Raw genomic sequence first — 10261 nt, 5'->3', positions numbered from 1 at the left:
GGAAGGCCTAGGTCACATGGGTTTGAGTCGTATGGTTGTGATGCCCTCTGACCCTGAAAAAGGGTATATATACTCTGATGTTAGCATTTTGTTTGGGGCTTTCACTCACTGGAAGAGTGTCCTGTGATTTGACCAGGTGAGACTCTAGGTAGCTGCTGTTAAGGAGACCCCCTCCCCTCCCCCTTTGAAAACCCAGATGTTGGTGTGTCTCTCTCTGGTAACTGTTTATGTATTGCTTGGACAGACAGCTAGAAGCCTGTGCTGATTTGTGTTATTTGCTCTGTTTATATAATTTCTGCTTGTGTTTTCTCTGAAGTTCAGGTTGCTGACTTTTTCCTCTGAACTAAGTAAATGATATACGTATGTTTAATTAAAGTGAGATTGTTGACCCGTTAAAGTTGCTCTCCTTAGAAAACTGGATCAAAGAACCTGTGCTAGTAGACCTCCTGTGTGCTCTCATTGTTGGCCTTTCACCTCTACAGCAGCTGCTGGCAACATTGTTGTTACAAGGGGTTAAAGGCCAGGTCACCCAAAATGACCTGACATAAAAATCTTTTTTTTTTTTCTAAATTCACCAACGGCCAGGTGGAATTCTTGGTAAGATGATTGTTTCTCACATTGTCACACAAAGTGTAATTGGTGAGGGTTCTGCAGTGTTGACCTGAAACTAGGGTCTCATCTCTTTCACATAGTTTATAGAAAGGGATTGGCTTTACAAACTCAGTTGACTAAGAACTAACTGAAATTGTCCTGGTCTCCTTTCCCAGGACAATGAATTGCCTGGGGCTGACCAGACATTGTCACTTCCAGTCTCTGATTATTTTATAGGTCTCCCAAACTCTGCCCTCCAGAGATTCCCAAGCTTTCTTTATGGACTTTTGCCTGTTATGTAAAACAACATACCTACTGTAACTATGAGATGCCCAATCCCCACCTGCAACCCCATCATTCCCTCTGCCTTAGTACCTTATATAAACCCTGTTCCCAGCTCCTTCCTGGGGTTCCCCAGCATTTGCTGTGTGGCTACCCGAGTTGCAATTCACTTGCCCCAATTAAAGACCTCCATTTTGTTGTTTTCATTAAAATTCACTTTGACAGCTTATGTCATTTACTAGTTTGGTTCTCAAAAAACTCTTTTAGGAACTTATTAATTCACTTTTTCATGGTTAAAGTATATGTATATTCATCTCTTCTGTTTCATAAAGGGAGAAAGATCAATCTAGGTTCCAGAGCAATCTTCATACATTAAAAATTCTGATAAGGCAAGGGGGAAAAAAGATAAATAGCTAGGCAGTACAATAGATAAGAATCCTAGACCTCAGGAAGACCTAAGTTTAAATTCAGCCTCACAAGTTACTTAACCCTTTCGCCTTGTAAAATGTGGATAACAGCTCCTATTCACAGTGTTGCTGTGAGGATCAAACGAAATTTGGAAAAGCACTATGCTTGGCACATAGTAGGCACAATATAAATGGTTATTTTTGCCACCACCACCCTTTCCCTTTCTTGAAACATTAAGGACACCTCTGGGGAGGAAGGTTAGTTGGCAGATGAACCTCTGTTATTTTTCCCAAGAAAAATGTTGAAGAAAATGTTAAAGAGTTGGTTGTGGGTAGGTCTAATTGGGGAAAGTCAGTAAACATTTATTAAGCACTTATCATGGGCCAGGCTAACGCCTGGTGCTAAGCACCAAAGACAAAATGATACACAAGGAGAATTTGTGTCCAAGAATTATTTGTGAAGCATATGGTTAAAAGATTTCTATTTAAACACCTCTAAAATGCTCCACTAAGATCCTTTGTAAAGGAGTTTAAGGAAGCATTACAAAGAACCACCTCTACTGCTTAGACTAGCAACTTCTACGAGGCCATTTGGGGGAGGCAAGTTTGAATTGTTGAGTGTTTTGGTAATTTGAAAAGTCAATATAAACTTTTGATTTTTTTCCCCACAATAAAATGAAGGCCTTTAGAATAAAAAAAATGCTTTTTAATTCATTAATTTCCTTCTCCAAATACACACAACCTCTTTTGTCACCAGCATTCTGATGCTCCCTTTCCAAACTGATTCTGGAAATTTCTTCAGGCTTTTCTTGGGTGTCTTTCTGTTCAAGTCTTCTCAGTAACCCTGCGGACACCTCCACCTGATTTATGACAGGCTTTTCAGTGTTTTGAGAGTTTTTCTCTCCACCACCTTTACTAACAAATTCCTTTGGAAGTCTTCTAGTCAGGTAAATTATTTTTTATGGTGAAGCCACAACTCTCATTTTGATACCTTCAGTCTGCTAAGATTGGAGCCTAAGGCTCCAATATCCTTTCCCAAACCATCAAAATGTACGGGCAATCTGGATTCCTGGGAGCTTCAACCCTCACAACCTTTCCCTCAGGGAGAATTAACCATCTTTTTCCAGAACAATGAAAGCCCTTGCCATTTCCACGACCTCTTCCCCTAGGTTCTTCTCATTTCTCCTCTTCCCCCAGCACTCCCTCTTTTCCCTTTGTGCCATTTCGTCTCTTCCCTTCCCTTGTGTTCTATATTCCTCCATTCATTTTTCTCCCTTCTCTCTTGTCGCTTTTCCCCCATTCTCTTCCTCCCCATCACCCCTCAGGTGTTCTCACCCTGTAACCGGAATGGCCTTTGTTTTCTTTGAGTGACTCAGCTTACCTCATTGAGCCTCTGGACGCTGTGGCTTGCTCTTCCCGGGCAGGAAGTCCAGCCACCATACCAGGAATCAACATTTCCTGTGTGATGAGTCATGGGGCTGGCTGAGGGGAGGTGTTAGCTCCAGAACCTGGTCTACGCTAGGGGGAGGGGCTGAGTCAAGAACCAATCGGCCCTGGTCATTCAGGCGGCGCTTGATGATGTCAAAAGCTCTATAAGAGGGGAGAGGACAGCTTGAAGCTCTCTCTTTCCTCTTCCAGTTGGTGTGGGAAGCAGCGGCAAGCAAGCGTGACTCTGGGCCAGCCCTTGCTCTCGGGCCGAGCCCAGATGTTGGTAACCATGAATTGTATTGGGCCTGTCTGTTGATATTTGTAATTTGTTTGTATTTTGGTTTTGAGGCAGCCCCCTGGGGGCCGGCTGTGGGGGAGGGATCTTACGCCCCACTGCAGCTGCTAGCTGGGTTGTTAAAACACACCCCCATCCTTCTCCAGAACAGAGAGACAAGAGCTTTTCAAATGACAATCTTTATTTTATTCTGGAAAATAATTAGGCAACTTCAATTTTCTTCCATGAAGTTGAGGTCAGGCAGGAAAGGAAAAGATAAATGACCACATTCCTCATCCAACCACCATCACTATCCTCATCTCCCAAGAAACAAAGGGGTTGCAGGTAAGGGTGGGCACACCCTTCCTTCTCTGTGTTGGGAATACAATTACACAAGCAGAGGAGAGGGGCTAGCTGCTGATGGCATTAACCATGCTTGCTCCTCAGGATTCCACCACTGGGGAAGAGGGAAACAGAAAAGTCACACACTCAAGAGAGAAAGCAATCCACATAATCAATGAGGGAGGTGAACCCAGGTGAAAATGGAAGGGGCACAGAGGACAAGACTTCACTCTCCCATCATCCAACTGAAGCCATACCCTCCCAAAGAATCTAGGAAAAACTGCGTTCAGGGAGGCTGGAGGCTGCCACCTCGAAGAAGAGTTTCCTCAACATCAACTGAGGACTCTCCCAACCCTAAGTTCACCCTACAATCTCCCCCTAGTCCTGAGAATGGAGAAATGGAGAGATTTGACCTCAGTCACCTTTTCTTTCTAGAAATGGGGATTACTAAACTCCAGAGGAAGCAGGAAAATGAGACAACAGAAATGTAAAAAAAGAATGAAAAAAAACAAAAATATATATGTATATATATATAACAGGTTATATGGATAAGAACATATGACACACATTGCACACATTGGAAAAACAAAGAGAATGAGACAGGATAAAGGTCAAAGGGGGTTAAAAAGTACAAACACCTAAACTTTAGTAATGTGTTCCCTGGCTCCCCTTTGGTGTGTTCTTGTTTTGGCCACAAGCACATATACGTCCCCAATCCAAGCCCTTAGAAAAAGAGACCCATCAGGTGGGAGGAACAGGGGTAGGGATGATAACATCATAAATTTAGAGCCAGAAGGACTGTTAAAGGTCAACTAGTCCAACCTCTTCAGTTAACAGATGAGGAAACAGGCCTAGAGAGGGGATGTGCACCCTAGCTCAAAGGGACAGTAGTAGAGGGGAAAAATAAAGGCAGCACATAATAAAGACGTCCCAATGAGAGAAATAACTCTGAAAATTATAACTTTTTTAAGATTTTCATGAGAAAACCAAAACTATCTAATGGAAAGACTAAGTCTCCAAGCTCCTGTAGGGTAGGAAGCTGAATTTTTTTCTCCATCTTACAAAACTCCTGCCCAGAGCCCCAACATTCCCCAATAAAGCTTTCCCATTGTTGACAGGATATAAACCAAGTATCTCACACTCTTGGCCCAGGTGGAGAAAATGCACTCGAATGCCACTTGGAAAAAGAAAAAAAAACTGATTAAAAAAAAACACACACACGCACACACACACACACACACACACACGCACACACAAAAGAACAATGCAGCCTATGGACAAGACTCTTCAACTCTTCCTGCAGAGGACAGGAGAGTGGGTGCCACTGCTAACTCCAGCTAGGGTCATAACCAGTCCAGTCTTGTGGAGGTGCCAAGTATACCCGACGGCCTCGGAACAGAAAACTGACAATGCCCCGATAGCCAGCTCGGGGAACACCTGACTTGAGATCATCCATGACACCCAGAGCCTTAGCAAAAGCTCTGAAGCTGTCTCTTCCTCTGTACTGTACCCGAACCTCCCCTAATTCCTGTTTCTGGTTGCCTTTTAGCTCCTCCACTTGCACTTGGGGGGCAGCATAGACTCGGGCAGAAAAGTCCCGATCATAGGCTTCCCGCTTCAGATAGGACAGGTCCAACTGAGTGAAGGGCACAAAACCTTGGTTCAATTTGATGAACTTGAGGTGCTGGTCAAAGAACTGCCCCTGGCTCACCCCCTTGCGACCAAAGGTCATCGTCCGAGAGATCTCTGGTCTTAAGCAAGCTCTATCCCGACGCTGCTCGGGTTGCCGCATCCAGTCATCCCAAAAGGCCTTCGGCCACTTAGGCTCTAGCTCATCCCAGAGCTCAGCCAGCAGTAGCCACCCCAGGCCTGGGAAAAAGTCTGTTCGATAGAGAAGATCAGGCCTTGTGGCATCTACCATCTGTTCCTTGCCATTATCATTCCAAGCTGAAACACACCACAGTGATGGATCAGTCCTCAGGAGTGGATATGTTGCTTGAAAGTATTCAAAGAAGTCTGGAGCCACTTCCAGGTCGTCCTCCACCACCACAGCTGCCTGGTATTTAAATGTGCGGAAGATTTGGCTCAAGGCCCAACGGTAATGACGGGCAATCTTATAATAGCCCTGGAATTTCCGGTGCTCAGTTGGGACAGGTATACTGCTAAGGTCAGGTTGTTTAATGTGCATGATGGCACTGCCATACGATGCAATGACCTGGGCCGTTGCCTTGTGTCCACAGTCCTGGCTCACAATGATGGGAAAACGCTCAGCTGATGGCCTGTAGTGGAGAAGCTTATCTAGGCAACGACGAACTGTGCTGCGATCACAAGCAATGACTAAAATGGGGAGAACAGATGTTGTAGAGGCTAAGGTTGGGTGGGAGATAGCGGGAGGACCTGCAGTAGCAGCCTGTTGTCTGCGGTTCCACAATACACTGTGCTTCTGAATCTGCTGGAGCAGCCCCTGCTGTCGCTCCAGCTCTACCTCAGCCTCTTGGGCCAGACGGATCACTCGTCGGGTAAGGCCAGCAGGGTCATCAGCAAAGGGGTCCTCAGATGATGGGCCACCGGGCAAGGGTCGGGCCCAGAAGAAGAAGAGGAGCAGGGCGTTCCAGGCCACAAAAAGAATCGCACCCCAAAGCACCAGCCCTGCAGACTGCTTCTTCAGCATCCTGACCCCTCACAAGAGGGGTTAGAAGAAGTTGCTGCAGAAGGGACTGGAGGAGGGGGGTTTGATGTGGGAGAAGAGGGGTGAAGCAGGGGAGGAAGCACCTTTTATCCCCTTTGCTCAGTCCCCTGTCCTGGTGTCCAAGAAGATGCTTTTGGTAGTCTGGAGGATCAGACAGCAGCCATGGACCTGGAGAGAGAAAAAAGTATTCATTCAAAAATGAATGTTAATTCAAGATGATACATAGTTTAAGAGTGGCACTTAGAGAGGCACAGGAACAGAAGCAAGGGAGTGAAAGATATTAAAATGTCTCCTTCTCTGAAGAATTCTCAGAATAAGAGTCTCCCTCCCACCTCCCCCAAGTCTGAGCATCGTACATATAGGATCAAAGATTATAATGGGATACCCCTAGAAAGCAAGACTTTTCAAAGAGCAGTCAACTGATAAGAAGTAGTACAAGGGGAGAGAGGGACAGAATCGATCAATTAATGGGCAAGCAAAAGAAGCAGCAAAAACAGTCTGCACCCTCAGGGAGCCTTTATTTTAATAGAGGAGACGGCATGTCCACATGTACACGTTAGGAAGATAATCATTTGGCAGCTGCCTGAAAGATGGATTGGTTTGGGGACAGACTTGAAGCATGACGTCCCCAGTACCGTCATCATTTGATCTGTATTGACAAACGCACACACAAGCTCCAGTCTCTTTCAGAGCCTCCAAACAACTCCATTCCTCTCTCCTCACACACTCAAGTAAGAGTGCTCAAAGATTAGTGTAAAAAATTATTTCCAAATTAAAAAGATACAGTCACAACTTTGGGCAGTCCAGTACATCGATGTGGTCAAGCGTTTCTTACAAATTCAATAATCTGCAACAAACTACCTTTTATAACCAAGCCAGCCATCTTTTTTCATTATGAGCTAATTTCTTATGTGAAGTCCCTCCTCATCCCCAGCTAACTTCATTCCCTTCTTTCCACTCCATCTCTCCCCCTACATTCCACAAGATCTCCACTAGCATGTCCCTTTACTTCAGCTCCCCTTCGAATAACTGAAATGTCAGGAAGTAGTGAGAAGACCTGAATTCAAATCTTACCTCTACCTAATATCATCCTGGTTGAATTATTCAACTTGTCCAAGTTTGGGTCCTCTCATCTATAAAGTAGATTTATAATACCTCTTCTGTCTACTTCAAAAGATCATCATAGAATATTATACAGAATAGTCTAGTTTATAGGTTAATATGGAGATCAAATGGGATCTAGTAGGCATAAGTACTTTACAGGAAACTATAAAGCAGTTAATGGATGATGTAAAGTGTTAAATACTACCCTCTGACTTGCTATTTAACCCATCCAGCCATTCTTTAACTCCTCTGCCAAGTATCCGGATTCTCACTCACCTCGATGTCTTCTGAACTTTAATACCTTCCTAAAAGGTCTTTAAAGTGACCACATCAAACACTTTTCTGACATTCCCCCTGTAATTTGCCTACAGTTCCCAACCCCAACTGTGCATTTTAATTTTCCCAGAAGCTTTAACATCAATTTCCTCTTATTACAACTAACAAAATAAAGTTTCCAGGACTCCTGCTTTCTACTTCGAACTTTCTACATACAAACTAAGTAAATATCCCCTTCTCCTCCTCCTCCTCCCCACCCTCCCACCCTCCACTTCCCCACAGTTGTTATTCTGACTTATATGTCCATTGCTGTCATAATACTCTCCTGCAGCTTCCCTCCAGCCTCAGCTCCAAGGATAAGGTATTATGCCTTCTTTGTCTGGGAGGTTATCCTCCCAGCTGCTGACAGAGCAGTGAGCAGATTCCAGGCCTTCAAGGTGCCTTCTTTCCCAATAATGAGGAACTAAACTGGCGATATAGGCTACTTGGTAAATGCCAGGAAGAAACTGACTTGCAGCTACTTCCCCATCCCAGAATTCTTTTACTGAACTAACTTAACCTCCCAGAGAGATGAGAGTGGAAAGGGGAGGAAGGAGTGGCCAAAACACATTGGTTGACTCTGAACTGTCAGTGCTAACAGGCAAATTTCTTCAGTCCTCTGGGGCTAGCAACAGAGGACCTAAATCAAAACCCCATGTGCTCTGCCTAACTCTTCCTTTCCCCCTCCTTCTTTTACAAACCAGCACTTCAGATCCGTATCTGTAGTGGTAGAGGATGAACTGACTTGTCATGCCACTTAAGAGTCCCAGCTGGTATCACACTTTCCCAGTCACTTAAGTGTCCTGGATCCTCAAATAAGATCCCTGAACTCAATCTAAACCCTCTCTCCTCACCCCCAATAGTGAAAGAACCAGAAGCAAGATGAACTCACTTTCTGGACCTCTGTTCAGTAGTTTCAGTCAAGTCTGGTTTTCTTAGCAAAGATACTGGAGTGGTTTACCATTTCCTTCTCCAGCTCATTTTACAAATGAGGAAACTGAGGCAAACAGGGCTTAAGTGACTTTTCCAGGGCCAGTAAGTACCTGAGGCTGGGTTTGAATTCAGGAAGATGAGCCTTCCTGACTTCGGGTCTGGCACTCTATCCACTGTGCCACCTACCTGTCCTTCGATCTAACGGCACAGTGTTAGTGAATGCTTACCCTTACTGTGTCAAATTCCTTTGGTGTGAAGTGAATGTAATAAACATACTAGAAATTAGGGGACCTTGGTTATAATCCCTTTTCTCACGATGATTAGATATGTGACTGGAGGCAAACCACCTAACCTTTTCAGGACTTAATTTCTTTGTGGGATAAGGGGCTTGGAATAAATCCTTTTCACTTGTAATGTTCTATGCTATTACGGTAATATTTCTCTCTCTCTACCTACTATGAAGAAAAGGGTTCAAAGAATAGCCAGTAAATAGATATAAGATGCAAACAAAAGCCTTGTGATAAAATAACCCCAAATAGCAGATAATCCAGAAATCTCATTTGAGATTACTTTGAACACATCAGAAACAGGTTTAGCCCTTAACATAAAGTACTTACATAAACAGAAAGCACTTCCCAACAATAAGGACTTCAAGACATTAATAAAAGTGAATTAAGAAAAGTTGTAAGAAAGGTCTTTAAAGAAAAAAGAAAATCTGATCTAGGGTATAAAATAGAAAGGGAGTGAGGTGGGAATGGGAGGTAAACAGACAAGATCTTTCCAAAGTCTTTCTTAGCCACAAGTTTATAGAACTGAAGTCCCACTCATATCTGGGCTGCCTTCCCACTCTCTCCCTTCTCCCAACACAAACAAAAGAAGAAGAGACACTCAGGACAAAACTATAAGATCCATCAGTCAATGAGCATTTATTAAGCCTTCAAGGCAAGAACTATATACTACAGTGGGGATACAAAGACAGACATGAAGCAGTCACTGACCTAAAGGAACATTCCATATCAGAGAAAATAAATATGAGGTAAGTTTTTAGAGGCATTAGCAACTTGGGATAAGATCCCAAGAAAGTATCTTGCCCAAACCCCTCATTTTACTGGTGGAGAAACTGAAACCCAGGGAGGTTATTTTTTACTACATAAACTAGTATAAGTTTTATTGATGCAGAAATTGAGGGTCTGAAAAGCTGACTTGCTTAAAGGAATCTAGCCTTCCTGACTTCAGGTCCAGTACTCCACAACCCAAGTCATCAGTAATCAGTTAACCTAAATTTTGCATTTGTGTCTTCTAACTCCAATTCCAGTGGAAGTTTCTCCCCCTCCCCTCCACTATACCATAAACAAGTAAAAAGGGGAAAGAGGAAGTATTTACGAATCAGGGCCAAATATGCAAAACCACCTCTTTGGACTCCAGAATTGGTCTTGCCCCTTAGATACCCTATACTCAAGTCTATTTTCTCCCAGAACCCAACTATACTGTCTCAGAGCCTCTCTTTCACCTGCACTAAATTCTAGAACTGACACACAACTAATGTGGAAATATAATATAATTGTACATGTATAGACTATATCAGATTGCTTGCCCTCTTGGGGAGGGAGAAAAAAATCTGAAACACAAAATCTTATAAAAGTGAATGTTGAAAGCTATCTTTACATGTCATTGGAAAAAACAAAATATTATTAAGTAGGGGGAAAAAAGAAAGGATGGGTGATACACCAACTGGAAGTTTATACTAAATAGGGCTAAAAGCTAAAACAGCTTTTGGTGTTCCTTTACAATCAAGAAAATTTGATTTTGCTCCATGTTTATGATTTAAAGAGGTAATATGGCTTTCCAAAGACCTGGGCTCGAGATAGACTTAGACCCTCAACAGCTGTGTGCTTC

The 10261-nt window shown here is 43.5% G+C and overlaps 1 protein-coding gene across 4 annotated transcripts in view; it reads right to left on the bottom strand.

Moving 5' to 3' along the window:
• Positions 1–3166: 3166 nt before the first annotated feature.
• Positions 3167–10261, bottom strand: part of MGAT1 (alpha-1,3-mannosyl-glycoprotein 2-beta-N-acetylglucosaminyltransferase) — a 22597-nt gene continuing 15502 nt past the window's right edge. For all 4 annotated transcript variants that reach the window (XM_036768480.1, XM_036768479.1, XM_036768481.1 and 1 more), the window contains one exon: positions 3167–6181. In XM_036768480.1, the coding sequence (XP_036624375.1) occupies positions 4652–5995 (1344 nt within the window). In that variant the 5' untranslated portion in view covers positions 5996–6181 and the 3' untranslated portion in view covers positions 3167–4651. The remainder of the gene's footprint in view (positions 6182–10261) is intronic.

The sequence above is a fragment of the Trichosurus vulpecula genome, chromosome 7 (assembly GCF_011100635.1).
Source record: "Trichosurus vulpecula isolate mTriVul1 chromosome 7, mTriVul1.pri, whole genome shotgun sequence".
Lineage (NCBI taxonomy): Eukaryota > Metazoa > Chordata > Mammalia > Diprotodontia > Phalangeridae > Trichosurus > Trichosurus vulpecula.
The sequence above is the reverse complement of the archived record's forward strand: the minus strand, read 5'-3'. Positions and strand labels throughout refer to the sequence as shown.